At 43.5% G+C, this 24,954-nt stretch overlaps 2 protein-coding genes across 3 annotated transcripts; one reads left to right on the top strand and one right to left on the bottom strand.

Moving 5' to 3' along the window:
• Window positions 1-286: 286 nt before the first annotated feature.
• palm1b (paralemmin 1b) lies at window positions 287-12,693 on the bottom strand. Of its 2 annotated transcripts, XM_020042571.2 has the most exons (7): window positions 12,110-12,693; window positions 11,033-12,024; window positions 5,572-5,614; window positions 5,181-5,261; window positions 3,014-3,129; window positions 2,391-2,446; window positions 287-2,125 (listed from the first exon to the last, which is right to left on the bottom strand). In XM_020042571.2, the coding sequence occupies exons 3-7, from the start codon at window positions 5,611-5,613 to the stop codon at window positions 1,734-1,736; spliced, it is 687 nt and encodes a 228-aa protein (XP_019898130.1). In that variant the 5' UTR covers window position 5,614; window positions 11,033-12,024; window positions 12,110-12,693; the 3' UTR covers window positions 287-1,733. The 2 variants fall into 2 exon arrangements, with proteins under 2 accessions (XP_019898130.1, XP_010884562.1); XM_010886260.4 differs by lacking the exon at window positions 11,033-12,024.
• Window positions 12,694-16,580: 3,887 nt separating this feature from the next.
• On the top strand, window positions 16,581-22,968 carry LOC105019854 (phospholipid phosphatase-related protein type 3). Its single transcript, XM_029116532.2, has 11 exons — window positions 16,581-17,345; window positions 18,038-18,144; window positions 18,633-18,818; window positions 18,949-19,075; window positions 19,234-19,429; window positions 19,590-19,647; window positions 19,909-20,082; window positions 20,198-20,410; window positions 20,592-20,818; window positions 20,911-21,382; window positions 21,474-22,968. The coding sequence occupies exons 2-11, from the start codon at window positions 18,064-18,066 to the stop codon at window positions 22,176-22,178; spliced, it is 2,439 nt and encodes an 812-aa protein (XP_028972365.2). The 5' UTR covers window positions 16,581-17,345; window positions 18,038-18,063; the 3' UTR covers window positions 22,179-22,968.
• Window positions 22,969-24,954: the final 1,986 nt, after the last annotated feature.

The raw sequence follows: 24,954 nt of genomic DNA, 5'->3' as shown, positions 1-24,954 counted from the left end.
AGTGACTTAAATCGACAAAACACATTAATTACTTCATGCACATGTTTCTTAAGTTTTAAAAAGTTCTCAATATTTTCACTAAAATTAGATAAGCTGTTTGAGAATGTCCCATAAACAATCTAAGCTAACCTCAGACCATCAGACTTACTGGGTCATAGCAAGAGATCTGTAATCACTCTCCCTGACTCTTCCCTCTTACTCATATATCCTCTCTCTATTTTCCCACTTCCAATCTACTCTCTCTTCCTCTGTAGAGCAAGGTAATGGAACACACAGACACCTGAGGGACACTGGGAATGGAAAGTTTATTCTGTTGATGGCAGCTTTCACCTTCCTTACAATCCCATTAGAACCCATTATTACATTCATGTTTAGCATGTCTTGATGATCGATATAATAATTCAATGATACTGATCAGACCTGATCTGTATTACGATTAATAGGAACACTAATCAGAGTTAGCGTTGATGCTACATCAGACGACTCAACATTGACTTTTCACAGACTGAACAAAATGAATAAGCATCAGCAAGCATTAAAACATTGTCTGGGTTAAGTCACAGTGAACCAAACCATCCTTTTTTAGAAAATGAAAACAGTGAAATATGGCTATGAGTTTGCACAGTGTCATAGTGAGTCTGATGAGATGAGCACAGATACATAGTTGACTAAAGGTGAGAATATGTGACGTGAGTTAAAAATAGAGATTAGAACATGACATGCTGGCTTAAAAACAGAAATATCTGAAATGCACCAGCTGACAGGATGTGGTTTGTTGATTGGTTGGTTGGTTCATGAATGAACTGATTTATTGATGTATCTATTGTTGATGATGATACGAGATAGCATGCAGTGTGGCTCTTTGGCAACAACCAAAACAAATAAATAAATTGTATAAAACTTGATATCAATATATTTGAATACTGTTCACACTGTAAAATGATCTTACAGAGACAATATAGTAATATGAAACTGACCGATAAATACTTACACAGATAAATATACAAAATGTATGATTTCTTCATATTCTGGACTAAAATACAACGACTTTCCAGATGGTCCGATAGCAGAAACATTACAATGCAAAGACCTGCTACATTTTCTTTGTAACCATAACACGACGGCACATCCAGTTTAACAATATAGATCATATTAACTGAATAAAGATACACACACACACACACACACAGAATACGTTATAAATGTCAAGACTAGAAAATATAAAAATATCAATCAAATTAAAAAGAATAATCCATATCAGAAGAAATACATCCTAGTGAATAGTAGCACTGTAGAAGCACATAGCAGTGATGCTTTAGTTTGATCTGTCTCTAGGTACTAGCTGCATCTGAAATGTCCCCCTCCCCCCTGCAACTGGCCCCATGTGGTTGGATGTTGGCCAAAAAGGTATTACAGGGAATTGGGTTCCACTGTTATTGTAGTACTAGAACATACAGTAGTAGTGTCAGTTGTCCTTGTTTGTAGGTTTTTGTAGTACTACTACAGCAGTACACAGTAGTACTGTAGTAGTACAGAGTCTCTGATGTGTTGGCTGGAATTCTTGCTGCTTGGCAGGAGTCAGACTGTTGGTTTTTGTTGTAGTCCTGATAAGTGTGTGATCACACACAGACACGCATACACGCTCAGGTTTCTCACTCTGACGGACTAACATACGCATGCGTACACACACACACACACACACACACGCACGCACGTCTTCCTGTCTATGACACTCACATGACTGTGCAGCACTTGCAACTCTGTTTCTTCTCTTTCTCTTTCTCTCCCTCCTCCCCTCCTCCACCATTTGTCTCCCCTACGTCCCCCTTCTCACCTGTACTCCCATTGGCCGCCGCCTGAGTCTCCGTCCCCCCGTCTCCTACCCCCTTCCCTTCTCCGTCCGGCAGCACCACAAACTCTGCCTTGACCGAGCCTCCTCCCTCCTCTGTGCCCCCTGCCTCATCGGCCTCTCTCCCGGCCTCACCCTCCAGGGCCTTATAGCCCATGAAGACCAGAGTGACTGGATTGTCGGCGCTGGCCTTGTCTGGACTGGGACCCAACAGCTTGGCTTCTACTCCAGTGAGCTCTCTCCGAGGACTCTGATTCTGTGCTACTCCATTAATTCCTGGGGAGAGGGAGAAGACAAGAGGGAGGGCAAAGAAACATGGAGAGACAGAAATAGGGAGATGGTAAAGGATTAACCAAAATGTATAAAGCCTTTCGACAGCTTTCAATCGAAATGGTTTTATGTGAACAAACATATCAGGAATCATAGAAAACTAAATGATTTTCATAGAAAACTAAATGAGTTTCAAAAAGGCAATGGGAAAACTGCAAGACAGGTGTTACATGAACAGAGTGGTCAGACTTTTAAAAACAACAGAACTGACCTCTGCTTTCTCTGGTCACAACAGGATTCTCCAGCTCCTCAATCTCCTGCTCCAGACTGACACACATACACACAATTAAATTGTTACTTTGCTTTAACCAATGTAAAGAGTTTGTGCCGTCTGATCACATTTACATTAATACTTTAGTAATTTACCACAATACAGATCCACCTAGCTATCTTTAGACATGATTCAAACCCTCTTAGAGACATTTCACGCTACAATATATGACAGTTAAAAAGAGAGAAGTGGAATGTCAGTAATTAATTTAGCCTAGTGCTACTGTCATGTCATACGAATAATAGATCCAAGTGAGGTACTTACGATACACTGTACTTCTTCCAGATAGTCCTAGCCTACTATGCAGTTTTGATAAGGTTTTGGGGAGTGTTCAAAGTATGTCAGCCCACAAGACTCGGTTGTCGTTATGATAAACTGAGTGATCATCATCAAACGTGCACACGTCAAAGACCGACAGGGTCGACATGCTGGATATGAGTTGCGAGATATTGTGTGAGGTTTGGCTTTTTCATTCTATAATTAACCAGATGAACTAGACACTGCTGTAACATGAAGCAATTATCTAGGCCAACATTCACTGGCAGTAGCATGTATACACTAACCAGAGGATGCTGCTCTCTAATGCCTTAGTCCTCTCTTCATCCTCCTGAAGTCGTCTTAGAGTCTCATCCTCCTCTGGAGCCCCATCCAACAGCCAACGCTCTCTCAGAGCCTTAGACTACACACACATACCAAAATACACACAGTTAGACTGGAACCAGCACCGATGAAGGGGTAGATAAAGGATAACAAAGGTAGGATTTGACATGCATGCCGAGATGACATTCGTATCTTAAGTTGAAAAATGTTTAGTGTATATCATGCATAGATATCCTAAAATACGATGCATGTATTTTTTTTTATTACAATCAAAAAAACTATCCAAAATATCTGCGGAAATGAAAAGGGACAACCAGTTTTAACTCTTGTACTCAACTTCTTCAAATTTCTTTGTCCGGTTAAAACCTATCGTTCCAACATTACGCAAGTTGGCATTTTTACAGTGTGCTCTCAGAGGAATGTATGTGGGTTATGCACAGGCAGGGACACTATCAGCTCGACCGGCTCCAAGAAAAAGGAGTAGGCCTTGTCTTTTCAGCATTCTTCTCTCAGCTTTATGTGCATTCCAACCATATGATGGAGAATTTAAAAACCAAACTCCCCTATTTTCTCACTTTCCTTAACCTCTCTCCTTCCTTCATATGTCTTTCTCCACTTCTCCACATATTCAACAAAACAATGCCAACATACACAACTACACTGATAGTACCACATCATACAACAATGTACTGTATGTGAGTGAATCTGCGTACCATGGCAAAGGTTTGTATCGTACAGCAATGCCAGGCCATTGCCCACTGGTGGGCTTAGAAACCTCAGTGGTGATAACGAGAATGCCATATGACTCTGAACTCTGGCACAGAGGAGCCCAAGAACAGGTCCAGACCCTCTATAGGAAAGCCAAGCTCTAAATCAAGGAATGATGTCTGCCAGAATGGAAAAGCAATTCACCAGCTATGACCCCTGCTCTGTCTGGAAACGCATCAGACAGATAACAGACTACGAAGTTAAACCCACCGTTGCTGATATGGAACTGGCACTGCCAAACAAACGTCCACTTCCCTACACAGTTTTGATGTGCATGGCCTTTTTCAGTCTTTTTCTTGGTACGTTTTGTAAGCGAGGGAAAACACAAACATGTTTTTTAACAGTGAGATCTGTTGTAGTTACTTATGGGTGCATTACTGGCAGTAGCACCAAGCAAACTAGATGTGAAAGAGCAAGAAACAGCTTTATAATTACTAGAGACGGGCACAGAACACCACGTGGGCATGACCAACGCTGGTGTTTCAAATCAGTAAATTAGGTTTAACATCAGTAATGGATACATCACGTCGATGTGCTGTGGTGAAATGCCCATTTAAGGCATTCATCTACTGATTTAGCAGATATCTACTGTACGTACATTTCCCATAAAACCCTACAACTGTAACCACCAACTTCCCTACTCCTCCCTTCCTGTCCAATCTTCCTCCTCTGTCCCCGTCCCTCTTCCTCCCCATCTCTCCCCCTTCCTTTCACCCCCAAAAATATGACATCTATCGATATCCACCCCCGTAAACTCCCCCCCCCCGGCAGTCAGAAAATAGCAGACCGCTCCCCTGCTCAGCACGCTGTTCATTGTTTGGTGGTAAGGACGACTAACAAGTGACAATGGGAGGAACTACAGACGACGCACCCACCTAACTCTACTCTCAAACAATCACTCCTGTCCCGTCCACACGCACGTCTCCATGGTTAAACCACTACATCTCCAGGCTGCATTACCTCATCACACATGACGTCTAATTGGAAACAGCCTCTGCGAAAGTTGCTGTGTGTGTTTGCATATGTGTGTGTGTGTGTGTGTGTGTGTGTGTGCGCGTGTATCCGTGAGTGCCTGAGTGTCCAGAGACAATCCACAAAAGGCTGGTCAACGTAAACAGATTGGTGTCCCACTCCCCCTTAAGTAGGAAACTCCCAACAAACCATACCCCACTGTAGACACGCACAGAAAACACCGGAACATGCAAGGTCATTGGTTTGGTCCTCAAATGAAAACACACACGCACATACGCAAACACTCCTTCAGCGTTTACAGTGTCTGTGAAGGGTTATCACAGGGCTATTTCAGGTTTGGACATGTCAGATAAAAGCAAAGCTGGGTAGTGATTGTGTACGTGTATATACCTTGAGGTGTTGAAGCTGTCTTCTGTCATCTTCCAGCTGTCTCCTCTTGTTCTCGATCTCTGTTTGCCTCTTCCGCTTCTCCTGTGAACGCACACACACACAAACACACACACACACACACACACACAAACACACAATAAGTGGCCTTGTTAAATATATTAACTAACGTGATGTGTGCTGCGTCTGCATGTTCATGGCGGATATGAGTCCATTACTGCTTGTAGCATTAGCCTAATGTTTCTGAGTGGTCATCTTCAGACACAAGTCTACAGGCTCTTTGGGGATATGGGCTAAAAGGAGTCTGGAAGAGCTGATAGCTCTAAAACAGTTAGGTGTGTACATGGGTGTTGTTGCGTGTGTGTTTGCGTGTGTGTGCATGCATTTCACTTACAGCAATGGCCTGAATTCGCTCCTGCTGCGAAATCTCCGCCATCCTGTGTGAGAGAGATTATGTTAGTGAGAATAAATACATAACTGTGTGATGTCAACATTCCTGCTTTAATAGATCCCAGAGCTCTGGCAGGGAATACCGCTACGCCTCATTAGAAAGAACCTTCTCCCAATGTGAGGGCCCAGCCCACTATCAAGAGTCATTAGTAATCAATCCCAGATCCTGTCAGACATCACCATGTGGTTGATGTGGAGACAAAACTGTATGATCTGCATGTGTGCGCGAGGAGGTAATCCGTTTTAACCTGACATTATAATCTCAGACTACATTTAGTGACAAATACATTACCATAACATACCTGAAGGTAATGTAATACGGATGGTACGTGTCTAACATTAATCCAACCCAGGAGGAAACCGGTCAATCCATCAAGGTAATGGAAAGGGTCAGTCATAATTCTAGTTGATTCAGCAGTTTGTTTGGTATGTTCAGTCAACTGATACAAGGTTTGTGTTGGTATGTGTTTTTAGTATGTGTGTGTGTGTTATATTTTGTAGCCTGAGAAAGAAAGAAATAAAGAGGAAGACCAGGTTACAAAAAATACATCACACTGGTCCCCTCTGTTCTTTTATTAATAGTGCTTTTGATTTGAGTTATCTGCTGCAGGACTGCTGATAATTATGAGTGGGTGAGTGAGTGTGTCTACCGGGATATATGTGTGTGTGTGTGTGTGTGTGTGTAGGTTCACAGAGAGGTCACAGTTTCTATCAACAAAATACAGTCTAGCACACTGTACCCTGCATACCATGACCTGTGTTGTGTTGTACATGAGTCAGATGTTACAGAGTCAGCTGCTGGGTTGTGACTGGTTGTTGTTCTTTTTGTAATAGGTGCCTTGGGAATGTATCTCTTCTACCTTCTCCACATTTTCTTGTGTTATAGACTGAATTTATAATTGATGAAAGATATCTACACACCCCATAATAACCAAGCGAAACCACGTTTTTAGAAATGTTTGTCTGTTGATTAAATCTCATTTAATCTCATGTACACAGGTATTCAGACCCTTTATTCAGTACTTTGTAAAAGCACCTGATTACAGCTTTGAGTCTTCTAGGTTATGCCTCTACTAGCTTTACAGACCTGGATTTGGGCAGTTTCACCCATTCTTCCTTGTAGATTCTCTCAATCTCTGTCAGATTAGATGGGGAATTTTGGTGGACTGCGATCTTCAGGTCTCTCTACAGATGTTCAATGAGGTTCGAGTCTGGGCATTGGCTGGGCCATTCACAGACTTGTCCCGAACCCACTCCAGCTTTGTCTTGGCTGCGTGCTTCATGTAGTTGTTGTGTTGAAAGATGAGTCTTTGCCACAGTCTGAGGTTCTGAGCACTCCGGATATTTTTTTTCTTTAAGGACTTCTATCTATTTTGCTCCCTTCATCATTCCCTTCATCCTTCCCTCAATCTTTACCAGTCTCCAAGTCCCTGAGAAGCATCCCCATAGCATGATGCTCCCATCACCATGCTTCACCGTAGGGATGGTGAAGCATGGCGGTGCCTTATTTTCTCTAGACGTAGCGCTTGGCATTCAGGCTTAACAGTTTGATTTAGTTTGAACAGACTGGAGAATCTTCTTCCTATTTATTTTTCTCTGGTGATTCTAAAGATGGATGAGTGGGCGGTGGGCGTATTGACCAGATATCGAACGGTTTGGGCTGCTACATGGAGTCTGACTTGGTCAGCAAGCATCTTAAATACTACCTTTTTGAGTCTTTAAATGTCCAGGCATATAAAAACCTTTGGGATTTATGGATCTTTTTTAATGCAAAATAGATTTTTGGATCCAACGTATTTAAAGTATTAATGTGTGTGTGTGTGTCTGAGAGAGACTGAGACAAAGAGAGAGAAATACAGATTAAAATGGCTCAGGCTAAAAATGACACTGTTAATCAGAAAACAACAGAGAAAATAACAAATCCTGTCTTTGCTTTGGTAGAAGAAATGGTAGAGTGGGAGAAAGGCATGAGATTTTGCCTACACCCTTCTATGATGTATTCATGTATACATATCGTAAAACTGAACATGTAGAGAATGCAGATAATTATATCTGCTGTAGCTCTCCCATTACCACACCTGTTAAACTGCATGATAGTGACTACATTCTTGTTGATATACAGGTGAAATTGTTTGTTCTGGTTTTCCTCCTGCTCTCATTTCAATGCCCGGCAAGCCACATCCTAAATCCATTCCACTTACATTCCACTAAAAAAGCCCATCACTCCAGATCTATTTCATGTTTTATCTTTTACCCTGTAATAACCCCACTCATGTATAGGAAACAGAATGGAAGTTACTGCGCCAGTAAGACCTTGACTAGTTAATGTATTAGCTCGACCAGCTATTACTGTTTAGTTCTATTGCTTAAGTCTAAGTAGCTACAACTTGTTGTTGTATTTTGTTAAACTTATTTTGTTACACCTAGTGCAACTGTTGTCAGCAAGCCAGCCCAGTTATAATTCCCTAGCAGTCGGGTATTAGACTGTCTAAGATAACTGCAATGGGTTCTTTCTCTCACAAGTCGGTCAGAATTCCAGTATACCCACCTCCCCAGCCACCAGAGCACGGGAGAAAGGGAGAGCGACAAAAACACAGTATGGGTTGGAAGAGCAGGTTGGTGGCACCCACGTCAGTCACCCCAAATGCATGTGTATGTCAGACATGTGTCCAGTTTGGGAAAATGTCTACATAAGACTTCAATACCGACTACTAGGGTCAAGGATGAGACCAAACCTTGTCATTTAGAGTCCACGCAGAGACACATTTTATGTGTTCATAGTGCATGTGCTTCCACTTCTGAGTTTAGCATTTCACTTTCATGTTTACTTTTTGTTTTAATGGGATAATTTGGTATTTTGAGTTAGACAAATGGATAAAATATTTATGTTTCTGTGTGCAGTTTGAAGACATTTTATGTGTAGCATATAATTAACTTAGCACAATTGCTGGTTGTCAAGGAGGACATACTAGACAGCTACACTCAAAAGCACAGAAATGTACTTAAACACTCCAAAGCTGGCTTGTTAGTATTACAGAACTATGCATAGTAATCTGTACAATCAAAATGCTTACTTATCATCTCAACAAATAGATACCCACAAGTGGCACATCTAGAACTTTGGACTTCTTTGGAATGTCTGCCCTACTGAGACTAATTTCCAGTGCACAAGCTTTAAGTCTCTAAACAAGTAAATAACTACAGAATTTTTCTATGCTAAATAATTACAATGTAAAATGTAATTGCAGGCAACAATACATCGGTCTTAGCATATAATAATTACTCTATTTTTAGACTGACACATTTACAATCTTCAACGTAGGCCTAAGTGGACTTCCATGCACAAAAATCAAACCTGTCCACATGTGTTTTGATGTGCTTTGCAGCATACTCTTTGATATGGTGAATTTATTAAGGATAAGACAGAACCTCTATATGTATCACTTTGAACAGGTAGGGCATGAGGATAGTATTACTATATATTTAGCCTTAAATGGTTGAATAACAAAAGTGTGCCGTATTGATGAGAGTAGAAGAGTATTGACAATGAAAGTTTGCGGTTTTCTGTTGATTCATACAGCATTGTGCCATAAGGGAAGGTCAATGGACGATTGAAACAGTTTGCATACAGCCAGGGACCAAGCAATCTGGTAATAAAGGCTGATGAAGGGGGCAGATAACAGACACATATTATGTGCAGACACTACAAATGTCAGTCAGACAGTAATCAGATCAAATGTATCTAATGGCGACAACCACATATTAATGTAAGGTGTAAACAAGGCTTCTAATAAGGGGATAGTGGACAGAACCAGGCAGTGAATCAGACTGGGTAACAATCAATTTTACACACAAGATCACACATATTTATTCCCTGATGATCTTCCTAGATGTTTTTATGAGCTTCCTATTACCTTTCTGATGCAATTCAAACAATCCTTGTGATTGATCTGTTTGTATATATTTATTAATTCTGTTTTTGACAGACAATCACGGCTAAAATATTAAAAAGAGTAGGCCGGGGAAATGTAGCCAGCGAAAGAATGCATGAATTGATACGATAACAATCAATGGAACGATATGTTTATAACAGTGTAGGCCAGTTTGTAAGCATTTATTATCCTTTAAAAGACTGCAAAGAGTTTGATTGTTCTGGCCATCAATTATCCCATTCACAAACACAATATTTATAAAGTATCATTTTTAAAACACAAATATATATAGTATAACCTAGTTATCCCAATTAACTATCAGCAAAATGTCTTTTATAAGTGTTTAGTATTGTCTTGTTGAACATTTTCAGTTTATCATTATAGCTCTTGCCTGGGGCCACAGGGGGGTGCAGACAACTACAGTCAACTCCAAAAGTATTTGGATGCTGACACATTATGATTTTTTGTCTCTATATCCTAGTCATTTGAATTTGAAATGTTACATGACTACAGGGATAAAGTGCCGACTGTCTGAGTTTTTTTTTTGATAAAGAAAATCATTTAAAAATATGTTTTGTACATATTACAGTCATTTTAGTGTACCAATGTTGCAATAACAATCACATGCTTTATAAGAAAAAGGTGTAAATCCAACTGTCCAAATACTTTAGGCAGTAGGTCACTGCCTAGCAGTATAACTATATCATTGTAGCAGGTTTGAATCCTGGTCGTGACACAACAGTGCCCAGAGGTCTTGCAGTGGGGCACAAATTGTCTCAGCGCCTCCCTGTGGTAGGTCGTGCAATTGTAAGCTCAACAGTGCTTGTTAGTGAGGGAATGCTCACTTCTTAAAGTGTGTGTGTACATCCTGATTGAACAAGCTATGTGATAAGAACCAACATGACTTGATAAGATGTGCATTGGAGGACACTGCTCTGGAGATGCTGTGATGAGATAGGGCAATGAAAATGAAGTGGACATCATGCAATTACGAGGGGAGAAAAACTGGTTAACCAATGTAGACACAAAGAAATAGTATGCATATTGATCATGTGACCTTTATTTAACATTACGGGGTTTGTTTGTGCCAACATCTAGACTAAAACGGTTTGGGATCCCCTATCCTAGCCTTAACTGTAATACCTAACCACAACCCTTAACCTTAACACACAGCCCTAACCCTAACCTTATGGGGTTCTCACCTTTAGATGTTCATCTCCCACTCAGTAAACATGAATTACTAACATGAGTTGTAAGCTGAACACCTGCAGGGACTTCAACAGCTTCGTAATACTGCTGGAGTCATTGTTAAAATACAGCTGCCTAACACACAGAGGCGTAAGTACGAACGTACACACACACATGCACGCACACACACACACATTCAGAAACACACCCACACACACAAACACTGAGTTATTGTCTTGATAATACAGGGGCAGATGTATAACATGCCAACTTAATGCCACAAACCTGAAGGAGTTAACGCAGGTCTTACTGTGTTCTCTCTCTCTCTCTCACACACACAGCAAAGAGTTCCGGTCAGTATGTAGTCGTTATAGACTGATGTTGTGTTATCTGCTCATTGAGTCAGCCATGTTGGAAATGGAATAACTCCTTCACACCACAACACTAATCTCCCTCTCAACCTCATCTCACTCCCACCCACCATCCTCTCTCTCCTTCTCACCATCATCTCTTTTCCTTCTGTTTATAACCCCTCTATCTCTCGTTCTTCCTATCTCTGTCTATCATACTCACCTCTGCCTGGTTGTCTGGCGCCAGAGTAAAATGCCATGCCTAGAAGCCAGACACCCCATCATACAAACACTCCCACAACTAATCTATAGTGTGTTGTGTGTGTGTGCGCGTGTGTGCTCGCATGCTGCGTGCGTACATGCATAGGTGAGTCACAGAAATCTATAAACGTGAAGAAGTACATAATTACCCAAACGTTATAATCGTTCACCTATTGCTGTCCCATGCTATTTTTTAGGATTAAACATTTAACAATACATATTTATTTTGTATTAGCTTAGACTAGACCATATTTGACAATATACAGAATATTCGACATACATGAGCAAAGCATGCCTTTTGTTTTCAGTATTCAGTAATTTATCATACTGATATTTGTTTCCACATTGCCATGCATTTCCATGGAGGATATCCAGCTTCTCCGTCTAGCCTACAAAACATAAACAGCCTACTACAATAATAGATAGCGACTGAAACATCGTTTTCACTAAACAGCTACATCATCTGCAAGCCACTGAGCGGGATTGGTTACCTATCATTGTGCCTACATTAGAAACAAAACACTGTCCCTTCATCTTGCTTTCTCTATTCTCAATCTTTCCCTCTCCTCCATCCCTTCACACCCTTTCTCATTACTCCCCTGCCTCCGTTTTCCACTCCATCCCTCCATCGCTGTTCCGTGAGGCTGAGGCAGTGGAGGGCTGCGGCTATAATCAACATGTCAAATGTACAGAAATCAGGTCAAGTAAGCTATCGTCGTGAGCAGACACACCAACTAACCACACTACTTACCCAATTGCAGAGTCCTTTCAGTTGACACTGATGGCGTCTCGCTCTTCTCTCTTCCGTCTATTCTCCACACAAAAATAAAACGGGAACAAAATGACACAGCGATGTTTTCCTTTTCACTCACTGTAAGCCTAGTGTTTTCTGGCGTACAAAACCTTTAAAGCAGTGTCGCTATTCTCCCCCCCCCCCTCTCTACACTCTCCCTTTCTCCTCCTTTTTCTCCACTCTCCTGCCACCCTTCCGTTGGCCGCTGAGGACCCGCGGGAACGCCCGTGCTCAGAGTGCGTGTGTCACGAGAGCTCTATAGCGGCTTAATCCGAAAACCGAGGGAGAACGAGCTGGTGTTCATGTGGAAGCCACTGCATAACGGAGTTGGATTAGTTTGCGGGTTACGGAGCGACAGACGCCGGCATAGCCTACTAGTTGATAACTCTTCGGTTTCCCTCCAAATTAGGTTTTGCTCGTCTACTTGCGACCAGTTTTGCAGAGAGCATTGCTCTCTGACCGGTTGCCCAAACACAGGGATTGTGAGAGAGGATGTGAGAGAGAGGGGGAGAGAAAGGGTACGCCTTCCTCCCTTCCGAGATAACGAGGCCCGAGGTGTGTGTTCACTGATATTGGGGCCTCCGTTCTAAAAAGGGTCTGGGTCTGACGTAGACATAATGATGACTGCTGCCTGGGAGGCTCTATTGCAATTAATAACATTAAAAGCCATGATTCGGTAAACTGGGTTTCAAATACAAGCAGTTCTGTAGACTTCCCGCCCAGGACCCATACATAACAAGGCAACATACGCAGAAGACTCTGGTTTTATGTGCCTCATGATTGCATTGCCCAACAAAATGAGGAGGAAAGAAAGATGCACTTCCTAATCTCCCAAATGTATAGCCACATTAAAGGCACAGCATTTCACACAGATCACACTGACCCACAAATAATATGAAACAAATCAAACATTTACCAAGTCCCATATCCCAAAGGCGAAAAACAGCAAAGAGTGCTATCACAGCACAAAGATCTTGGTTGTTATAAAGGGCAACCAATGATGCACAAATCCCATTGTAACCATTATTCCCCTGTCATACAGTCAATATTTGCCCATTGTTATAACACAACACAGCTTACAACATTTGAATTGTTTTTATCCTTTTAGAAAATGTGTATGTGTAATCTTTAATTCTTGGTCCAGTTGATGGAGCTTGGAATATCAGGATTATATATACAAATAAATTAAAGAATGGGTGCTCTCACTGCTTTTGGTTGCTCTGGATGAGATGAATTACTTAAATGTTGTTGTTTTTTCCAATAGTTTTTTTCAATAACTTTGATTGTACTGTCCTGGTTTTCGAATTGCCATGGCAATGTAAAGAAATGTTTGCCAATAAAGGCATTTTGAATTGAATTTAGAGAGATATACAACTCAGTTTCAAACAAAGTTGGGTCTCTGTGTAAAATGGAAAGAAAAATGGAATACATTGATTGCACATATCACATGTTGAAAATGAGAAGTGGTATGGTTTCTTTAAAAATATATGCCCACATTGATATTTGATGCCAGCAACACATTCCAAAAAAGTTGGGACAGAGGCAACAAAAGACTGAAAAAGATGTGTAATGCAACAAAAAGCCTGGTAGAACATCTCACAACTAAGTAGGTTTATTGGCAACAGGTCAGTAACATGATTGGGTATAAAAAGAGCCTCCCAGAGAGGATGGGTCTTTCAGAAGTAAAGATGGGGAGGGGTTCACCACTCTGTGAAAGACAGTGCAGGCAAATAGTGCAACAATTTCAGAATGTTTTTCAGTGTAAAATTGCAAAGAATTTGCGGATCTCATCACCTATGGTACAAAATATCATCAAAAGATTCAGGGAATCCGGAAAAAATCTCTTTACACAAGGGATAAGGGAGAAAATCAACATTGGATGGCCGTAATCTTTGGGCCCTCAGGCGTCACTGCATTAAAAACAGACAAGATTATGTAGTGGACATCAATACATGGGCTTAGGAACACTTCCGAAAAACCAGCCCCGGAAGAGCTGGAGGAAGGGTCTGGGGAGAGGGAAGTCTGGGCATCCCTGCTTAGACTGCTGCCCCCGCGACCCGGCCCCGGTTAAGTGGAAGATGATGGATGGATGGATGGATGAGGCGAAGTGGAAAACTGCCTAGTGGTCTGACATATCAAAATTTGAAATACTTTTTGAGAATAATGGATGCCACATCTGTAATGGTATGGGGGTGCATTAGTGCATATGGCATGGGTGACTTACACATCTGTGAAGGCACCATAAATGCATTATGTGCTGCCATCTAGAGAAAGTATTTTTCAGGGAAGGCCTTGCTTATTTCAGCAATACAATGTCAAACCATATTCTGCACATATTACAAAAGCATGACTCCATAGTAAAACAGTGTGGGTGCTAAATTGGCCTGTCTGCAGTCCAGACCTGTCACCCATTGAAAATATTTGGCCCGTAATGAAATGAAATATATGAATAAGGATACCCCAAACTGTTGAGCAGCTGAAATCCTATACTAAGCAAGAGTGGGAAAGCATTTCACTTTCAAAGCTACAACAATTGGTCTCAGTTCCCAAGCGCTTACAGAGTGTGGTAAAAAGACAAGGTGATGCAACACGGTGGTAAACATGCCCCATCCCAATTTTTTCTAAATGTGTTGCTGGCATCAAATTTAAAATGGGCATGTATTTTTCCATAATCAGTCAAACATTTGATATGTTGTCTTTGTACTATTTCCCTTGGGTTGGTACAAACATTTTGCAGCAGACTACATTACTGAGTCTCAAGAGTCAGAGGGAGGAGGTGGTTTTAGGGGAGACTGGGGATGGTTGTAACACTTTTCACTTTCTCCTTAGTTTCTCTTAGATAGTTTTTTGGTATTGCGTTCCAAACTTGATACAACCAACGTACATATGTCCTTTACAAACTGGTGTAGTTATTATGTAAATCAAATTGCAAATGCAGTGTTGTTTTAAATACAAGGTTTGAAGTCTTACAATATACCCTGTGGTCTGGGTTAGTTTTAACAGTGCTTGGGATGAATTGTAAAGGATTGAAAAAAGCATAAACGTGTAACACGCAAGAGAAACCTTGAGACCATGAGAGCAACACTGTTATGTTTAACATTTTGTTTGGCAGAAACAATGATAAATATAAATACTATAATGTTGAGTATTTTAAATGTTTTAACATTTTCTCTATGCTGACCATTTTCAAGCCGGATTGCCCACGTGCATCTTTAGTAATCAAACGGTAGAAGACAATTTCGGAATCTCGTCAGGGGGTAGTGATTCTACAACAAGGTGCCTGTAGCATCCCAGCACCCCTACTTCCCAAGGCTTTGTGTGTACACTGCTGTATTGGGGCGAAATATCAAATCAGAGCAGCCAGATTTGTGACCCATTGAAATGAGAAAAAGTGGAGCACAAACAACAATGTCAAAATAAACCATATTAATCGCTTTATTAAAACACTGTACCTATTTAGTATTGTAACATTGGAAATGCATTTATACTTAAATATACTTTGGTCTGTATAAAGGTTACATATATGAGTTTTCGTAATCTGTTATATTTCTGTTATATTTTTTTTATTGTACACTGCTTATTCCACTTATTTGGGAATATAAACAAACGTTTTCCATACCAAAAAGCCTTCAAACTGCTTGTTGAATGGGGAAAGCAAAATATACACATTTGTTAAATTAGTGAAGTGCACCATCTACTGGTGGTAGTCTTTTTATGTATCATGTTGTGTGGTATAAACTATCCAGAAGGGGGCGTTTGTGTTCTGTGGTTCGTATGTAATGTGGAGAAGAGACAGAAACAAGGAGAGCGGTGAAAAGATGGAGAGGAAACCCACTATCCTTTAGCTGCGAAATTGGGATGCACAATAATGAAGACGCACGCTCAGACATATGCAGTCTTAAACACAATTAATGTATTTGTATGCAGGCTATTACAGGTTCACCCTGTTTTAGACTATAGGAAGAGCATGGAAATGTACAGATGTTCAGAGGGTTCCCTGTCCTGCACGGAGAATTCAGATATAATGTGTTTACTACTGTCTGTGCTGCGGGTTGATTGGGGTTTTTATAATGTGTTTGAGATTAGTTCATCAGTTGCACAGATGTGACCATTTCTGGCAAAATGGCTTCGTACGTCTTTATGTGAGTCTGTGCGTCAATGCTTTCGTTTATTAAGTATTTATAACCGTGGGAGAATGCTTTGTGTATGGACATGTCATGATCAAATACACGTTGATACGCAGAAAGTGTGTGTGTGTGTGTGGGTGCAATCGAGCGTGAGCGTTGAATCTTGCCACAAACACACATGGGCGTCCTCGGCACCCACAGGCACGTGGTCAGGACCCAGCCCAACCCCGCCCAAAATCTGAAATGAAGAGACGCAGGCAGACAAATAGGTAGACAGACAGAGATGGACACAGAAGAGGAATATTCCCTCTGATATTGTTGTCTTAAATAATTAGCTTTCAATGTTCAATTTGAAGAGGAATATATTCTAAAGAAGCAAGAAGCACTTACTCATGCCCGTGCATACCCAAACACACCAAAAGCCACCTCCTTTGTTTTGCCCAGCTTTACGGTGGTAGCCTACCATCAGGAATTTGGAGCGTTGAGAGGAGGGGAGTGTGTGTGTGGGTGTGCGTGTGTGTGCGTGTGTGCATGTGTGTGTGAAGAAGGCGACTGTCTCCTCCCCTTGTCTCCCCCGCCCCTCGCACCCCGAATGCCTTTGTGTGCGTGAGGCTCTCTCTGGGAGCCCCGGTTCTTCACGTGAGAAATTGGTTCGTTTCTGAGCGCTGTAGTTAGTGTGCTTTTGGAATACAACGTGGCTGAGGGTGTAAGAGACCCGGACGAACCAGAAGGACGCACGAGAAACCTCTGAGTTTCTTTTAATTCACACGCACGCGAACCGCAGGCAAAATAACGGAAAAATTAGAACCTAACTTTGCCTTTACTACAACCTTCATCCATTATTTTCCCTGTATGTCTCTCACTGTATCCATCCTTGGGGAAAGGGAGTAACCTACAAAAGAGGAAGTGTGTATGTATGTGTGTTTTGGACTCAGGGTGCGAAAGCAACGAGCAGCGCGTGAAGATGGATTAACCGTTAAACGGAAAACTGGAGCAGCACGCGAGACCACGGCGAGGGGGAAGGGCGAGACGGGACTCTGGTAACACACACAACCCGCGGGACAGAGGTGATTTACTAGTCACTTTGTGTGTATGTGTGCACGCGTGTGTGTGGTAAGTGTGTATGTGTCTGGAGGAGACGACGTATGCAAGCCTGACACAAGTGTCTGAAGAGGAACAATCTATTGTTATAAATCAGTCTTTTCTCTTTTTCTCATTCTCTCATGTTCTCTCTCTCTCTCTTGTTCTCTCACCGATTGTCGAACTAGACAACGGCCACCCCTATTGCTACAGTAGCTTTACACGCGCACCCACACACATGCAAATATATATATATATATATATATATATATATATATATATATATATATATATATATATGCATATATATATATATATACCGGTATTATATATCTATAAAAGAACATAGGGAGAGAGAGAGAGAGAGAGAGAGAGATACAGAAGAGAACACTTTGACACACCAATGGTATGTATGTGTGCTCCTTTTATTCTGTGCTTGTCTTTTTCATTCATTTCGGGTTCATTTAGAGTGGGAAGTCTACACAACACTGTAGAGTCCACGCGAATGAGTTCACTATAGACTTCAACATCACTGCAAAGGAAAAATAATTTGCATATGACAAAATTGGTTATATTTATCATTGCAGAAACTCTTTCACTATGACTTTCAGCCCTCTTAACATACCTTGAACACCATCGTTGCTATGACAAACACCCCTCCTCTTCTGTCTGTTCCTAGATTCTGATTGGACCAACACCAGGATAATGACGTCACCCAAAGCCAAAGCCAAGAAGAAACCTCCCAAAGACAGCATGACACTTTTACCATGCTTTTACTTTGTGGAGGCAAGTGTGTGTCTCTGTCCCAATATCAGTCATTCATCAGACACTCTTCTGCAGTTACTTAAAAGGGAGCAGTTAGGGTTAACGGTCTTGCTAAAGGACCGATTTTGTTTATATTGTGGGTTCAGGGATTTGATTTAGATACCTTTAGGTACTAGTCATGTGCTGTAACTGCTGGAACATCTGCTTCCTTTGCTTTCTCTCTCTCGGTCTCTCACAGCACCTCTGCTCTTCCTAAAGCTCTAATTTAGCAGTACTGTAAGAATATGAATATGTACATGTGATGTCATCTACATTGTATATACATATTAAAAAATATGTCATTCATATTTTTCTTAATTTGTTATGCTAATGTATAACCCTTAATATGTACTGTGATGTCATCTATAACCATTCTGCACTGTGTCAGGCGTTTGAAGTGGAACCCAGGACTAGTAGCTCCAGCAGGTGCACCAGCTAACAGGGATTCTAATCAAGTTTCCTTTCTCCAGCTTCCTATCGTCCTCTCCTCTCTTGTGTCTCTTTACTTTCTGGAGTTGACCGACCTGTTGTCCCCGGCAACCCCTGAGTTCCGTTGCTTTGATCGCGACCTGTCGTTGCCCTACCTGGAGACAGGAGACGAACTTATCCCTCTTCTGATGTTACTGAGTCTGGCCTTCGCAGGGCCTGCTGCCTCGGTACACAAACACACACGCACGCACGCGCACACACGCGCTTTCAGAATCTGTTACCAGTAGACACAGATGAATTAACTGCCAATCAGCGTTGGGTTGCCAGACTAAAATTCCTGTGTGTGTATGTTTGTAGATCATGTTGGGTGAAGGGCTGATGTACTGTCACCAGTCCAGAGTCAAACAGAGGAAAGCTGAAGGCTCCATCAATGCTGGAGGTTGTAACTTCAACTCCTTTCTGCGGAGGACGGTCCGCTTTGTCGGTGGGTCCCTTTTGTTTCCTCTTGAGGCCCGAGTGAAATTAAAGTGTGTACACCTCATGAAGTTAAGGGAGGAAGTGGAGCGCTGGGGAGACAGAGAAAGAAATAGGAAACACATCTTCAGAATATTTCAGACACCCCCCCCCTCCTTCTTCCCCTAGGTGTTCATGTATTTGGTCTCCTGGCAACTGCCTTGGTTACAGACATTATCCAATTGGCTACCGGTTACCCTGCCCCTTTTTTCCTGACGGTCTGCCAGCCCAATTATACGCTGCCTGGGATATCATGTGACCAGAACAACTACATCACACAGGACATCTGCTCTGGCAAAGACCTGTATGCCATTCTGTCAGCTAGGTAGGACACACACACACACACATGCATTGCATACTCACCTGCAATGACAGTCGTATACTCACCTGCTTCAGTATAAACACCAATCTCTCTTTCTTTGGTTTGGGATACTTCTTCCCCACTCTCCCTAATTCTTAATCTGTTCCCCTCTCTTTCTCTTCAGGAAAACATTTCCATCCCAGCATGCAACTCTCTCTGGCTTCGCTGCTGTCTACATCTCTGTAAGCAGTCACAGCTACTAACTGGTCTGTCTATCTGTCTTTCTGCCGGTCTGCCTGTCTCTCTGCCTGTCTGTCTGTCTAAGTGTATTTCAAGTAAACATTATAAACATTGACATTAACAATAGTTCTGTGTGTGTATGTGTTTGTTTGTCTCTGCTGTCGTCTATGTGTGTGTGTGTTTGTGTGTGTGCGCGTTTGTGTGTGTGTGTGTGTGCGTATGTGTTTGTTTGTTTCTGCTGATGTCTATGTGTGTGTGGGTAGATGTATTTTAACAGTGTAATCAGCAGTAGCACTAAGCTGGTGAAACCAGTGCTGGTGTTCAGCTACTGTCTGGCTGCAGGTGTAGCCGGACTGACTCAGCTTACACAACACCGCTGTCATCCCAGAGATGTCTACGCGGGTTACGCCCTAGGAGCTGGCGTTGGAGTCTACCTGGTGGGTCTCTGTGTGTGTGGCTGGACAGAGAAACGATGTTAGACCAATCTCAGTGAGAATATCGCAGTTCTTTTTTTAGAGAACCTCTCTAAACCAATTTCACGCTTCTCTTTAGGCTCTGTATGTAGTAGGCAACTTCAGGTTGTCCGAGGAGGACTGCCCCCCCCGGCCTCTCCGGCGGGCCGCCTCCCCACCACAACAGCAGAGGGAGGTGACACGGGGGCTGGCCCAGAGAAGACAGAGCTCCCAGCAGCATGACTCTCTGTATCGCTCCAAGACTCCCAGGACGTCGAACAGCAGGGAGGAGCTGGGCACTGGTCGCTGTAAGGTAACATACGCCGAGAGACGGAGTGGCAATGACGATGATTGGTAATGGTGTTGATTGTCATGAGGAGGACGGTATTGACATTATGTTTTAAGGTGCCTTGCTTGTAGCATAGGGTATTCAAACAAGGACATTAGTTGTAGTGATTAGTGTTTGTCGTAAGTAAGGCTTTATTTTGGTGTAGGTGCGGAGAGAGAAGTCCAGTGTAGCGTCCCTGAAGAGGGCCAGTGCTGACGTGGAACTCCTGGCTCCCCGCGGCCCCATGGGAAAGGAAACCATGGTAACATTCAGCAATACTTTACCCCGTGTCGCCAACGGCAACAGCAGCACCTCGCCTCCTGGAGACGACCCTTCCGGCCAACGTCACATGACCTTTCACCTGCCTTTCGACCCCTGCCGGTCACAGCAAAGGTACGTTTGAAACTAGACTGTGTGTGTGTGTGTGTGTGTGTGTGCTGTGCGACTCTGCGATTTATTGTCAAGCCTGTTGTGTCTCCTGTAAGGGTCAGACCTCCACTGGTGCTGGAGTGGAGACAGCAACCCCCTGTGGAGAGACGGAGCGAAGACGAGGGAGGGGTGGACAGATCTGGAGAAGGGGAGATAAGAGCAGGCAGAGGGGGTGAGGCAGGGATGAATCCTCCCTCCCTCTATCCCACTGTACAGGCAGCCAGTAGAGCCATTGCCATGGCTACCACAGCGCCAGCTCCTCTGGTGCATATCCCTGAGGAGGGGACTCGACACCCCCCTTCTGTCTCCCCGCTGCCTCCCTCTGTCTCCCCCCTCCCCCCCTCTGCCTCCCCCCTGCCTCCCTCTGTCTCCCCCCTGCCTCCCTCTGTCTCCCCCCTGCCTCCCCCTGTTTCCCCTAAGAGTGCAGTGACCCGCGCCAAGTTGATGTCACTTAACCGGGAGGGGCCTATCCCTGTGACGACCCCTCGCGTGCCCACCCTGCCGCCCAATCAACCGCGAGTGGCCCAGGTGAGTTCACCTCCAAGTTAGCTGACGTGGACCGTTCAGCTCCCTCCTCCGGTAAACTAAAGGAGCCGCCTCCGTTCTGTCCTTCCTACAGGTCATTGCCATGTCGAAGCAGCACGGACCAATCGCGTCCTCTGTCAAGAGCTCGGACTCCACGTCTTCCTGCGGGGGAGGGTCTTCAACGGCAAGCTCCGATTCTCCGTACTACCGGATGCCGTCCGATCGCGACAGCCACGCCGGGAGTGTTAGCGGCAGCGTGGTCACCATCGACGCTCACGCTCCTCACCACCCTGTGGTCCGGGTGACATCCAGCGGCGGACCCGGGAGTAACGGAGCCCCGTGGGAGTGGAGGAACACCATCAGCGGGAGCCTAGGGAGCGTTGGTGAGCAGGGTCAGAGGGGGTCACTGCAGCGCCAGGAGAAAATCTCTGCGTCGGAATACCGGGAATACCGCACCCTCCCTGTGAAATCGGACTCCATTTGCTCCTCGTCTCCCAGCGAGACAGATTCTGGGCCCCTGCCTCCCCCTCCTCACCCTATCTCCTCTCCACTCCCCCCGCTTCCACCCTTCTCGTCCTCCCCCCTGCCTCCGCCTCCTCCCACCTCCTCCGCCCCACTCCCTCCCCCTCCTCAGCACTCCTACTCCCCCCTGCCTCCCCCTCCTCATCCAGATCTGCTGTTGGATGCTCACCCTCTGCACCGCTCAATGACGCTCCCCCGCCGGCCCACGGTCTCTGCCCACAGCCACGCCGACCAAGAGGTCTATTACAAGACCATGCAGACAGAGAGGAGGTTATAACGCGACCTAGAAGACTAACACTGCTTAACTCTGCAGACTAAGCACTATAAAGATGACTGAGAAGAATTAGAAGGGACATTGAAGGGTTATAGGGGGTCATAGTATACCTTACAGAGCAAGAGATTACCTAGAGAGGCAGAGGAAGTTATTCAATGTGGCGAGAGGCAAGTGACTATATAAATAGGTTGGAGTTGGTTTTAACTGATAATGTAGCCTGTTCAACTGTCACTGTCACTTATAACGACATAGGAGTTACAATAAGAAATAATTCTAAGGCCAACAGAGAATCCAGAAGAAACCAAATGACTGGTCAACGCGATGTGGCAGACAGGGGAGGTGAACAGGCTACTTTAAGTCATGGTCTAACAATCTAACAATGGAGGTTATAAGGAGAAAAACTCAAAGTCGAATAGTAGACGTGGACTGCGTCAAATCATAAGGACTTCAGGAGCGTGGAGACGGCATCAATATAGACAAAAAAGATAGCGGGAACACTAGCAGCTCTAACGTTGGGGTTAACTCTACTACCAGCTTCATTTACTACCCACGGTGCTGTTGTGTATTTAGGACCTCTCTCTGGTGTCCTCTCCACTTACTGACTGTTGTAAAGAGAGGGGGGGGGTACTGTGGAGATGACAAGAGGAAGCAGCGAAAGGATTACTACATTATACAAAGATGGAGATAAAGACCAGAGGGGATGATTGGCTTAACATTATGGACATACACACACCCACACACACACACACACACACACACACACACATACACACACACACTGAACAAAACTATAAACGCAACACTTTTGTTTTTGCCCCCATTTATCATGAACTGAACTCAAAGATCTAAGACTTTCCCTATGTACACAAAAGGCCTATTTCTCTCAAATATTGTTCACAAATCTGTCTAAATCTGTGTTAGTGAGCACTTCTCCTTTACCAAGATAATCCATCCACCTCACAGGTGTGGCATATCAAGATGCTGATCAGACAGCATGATTTTTGCACAGGTGTGCCTTAGGCTGGCCACAATAAAAGGCCACTCTAAAATGTGCAGTTTTACTGTAGTGGGGGGGTCCGGGAGGTCCGAAAACCAGTCAGTATCTGGTGTGACCACCATTTGCCTCACGCAGTGCAACACATCTCCTTTGCATAGAGTTGATCAGGTTGTTGATTGTGGCCTGTGGAATGTTGGTCCACTCCTATTCAGTGGCTGTGCAAAGTTGCTGGATATTGGCAGGACCTGGAACACGCTGTCGTATACGCCGATCCAGAGCATCCCAAACATGCTCATTGGGTGACATGTCCGGTGAGTATGCTGGCTGTTCAAGAACTGGGATGTTCTCAGCTTCCAGGAATTGTGTACAGATCCTTGCAACATGGGGCTGTGCATTATCATGCTGCAACATTCAGTGTTTGTCGTGGATGAATGGCACAACAATAGGCCTCAGGATCTCGCCACAGTATCTCTGTGCATTCAATATGCCATCAATAAAATGCACCTGTGTTCGTTGTCCATAACACACGCCTGCCCATACCATAACCCCACCGCCACCATGGGCCACTTGATCCACAACGTTGACATCAGTAAACCCCTCACCCACACAACGCCTTACACGCTGTCTACCATCTGCCCTGTACAGTGAAAACCGGGATTCATCCGTGAAGAGAACACCTCTTCAAAGTGACAGACGCCATCGAATGTGAGCATTTTCCCACTCAAGTCATTTATGACGACTAACTGCAGTCAGGTCGAGGCCCCGATGAGGATGACGAGCATGCAGATGAGCTTCCTTAAAACGGTTTCTGACAGTTTGTGCAGAAATTCTTTGGTTATGCAAACCGGTTGTTGCAGCAGCTGTCTGGGTGGCTGGTCTCAGACGATCTTGGAGGTGAAGATGCTGTATGTGGAGGTCCTGGGCTGGTGTGGTTAAACATGGTCTGCGGTTGTGAGGCCGGTTGGATGTACTGCCAAATTCTCTGAGACGCCTTTGGAGACGGCTTATGGTAGAGAAATGACCATTCAATTCACGGACAACAGCTCTGGTGGACATTCCTGCAGTCAGCATGCCAATTGTACGCTCCCTCAAAACTTGCGACATCTGTGGCATTGTGCTGTGTGATGGAACTGCATATTTTAGAGTGGTCTTTTATTGTGGCCAGCCTAAGGCACACCTGTGCAATAATCATGCTGTCTAATCAGCATCTTGATATGCCACACCTGTGAGGTGGATGGATTATATCAGCAAAGGGGAGTGCTCACTAACACATATTTAGACAGATTTGTGAACAATATTTGAGAGAAATAGGCCATTGGTGTACATAGAGAAAGTCTTAGATCTTTGAGTTCAGCTCATGATGAATGGGGGCAAAAACAAAAGTGTTGCGTTTATAATTTTGTTCAGTGTACAACCGATCACCTCTAGTTGCATTAAAATGACTTAAATAATACTCGTGTTTTTTAAGCTCTCTTTTTTACTACTGAAATGGCCACTGACAATACACTAAGATAAATGTTGGTAGAAAAATACTGTAGACTTGTACAGGCCACTGTCTGTGGGTGGATTGTGCGTGTGCGTGCTTCGGTTGCCTAGTAGCGGAGTTACTGTTTGAAATGTAGTGGGTAACCTCTTTTGAAAATATCAAGGTTGAGAACTGCCTGTTGGTCTGCAAAAGTGTGTATGAATGTGTGAGAGATATTGTGTCTGTCTTTGTGTTTCTATGAGCTTGCATTTTGACCTTTAAAAAAAAAGAAATGCTGCATTTTCCAGAGATGTCCT

The sequence above is a fragment of the Esox lucius genome, chromosome 22 (genome assembly GCF_011004845.1).
Source record: "Esox lucius isolate fEsoLuc1 chromosome 22, fEsoLuc1.pri, whole genome shotgun sequence".
In the NCBI taxonomy this organism is placed as follows: Eukaryota; Metazoa; Chordata; class Actinopteri; order Esociformes; family Esocidae; genus Esox; species Esox lucius.
The sequence above is the reverse complement of the archived record's forward strand: the minus strand, read 5'-3'. Positions and strand labels throughout refer to the sequence as shown.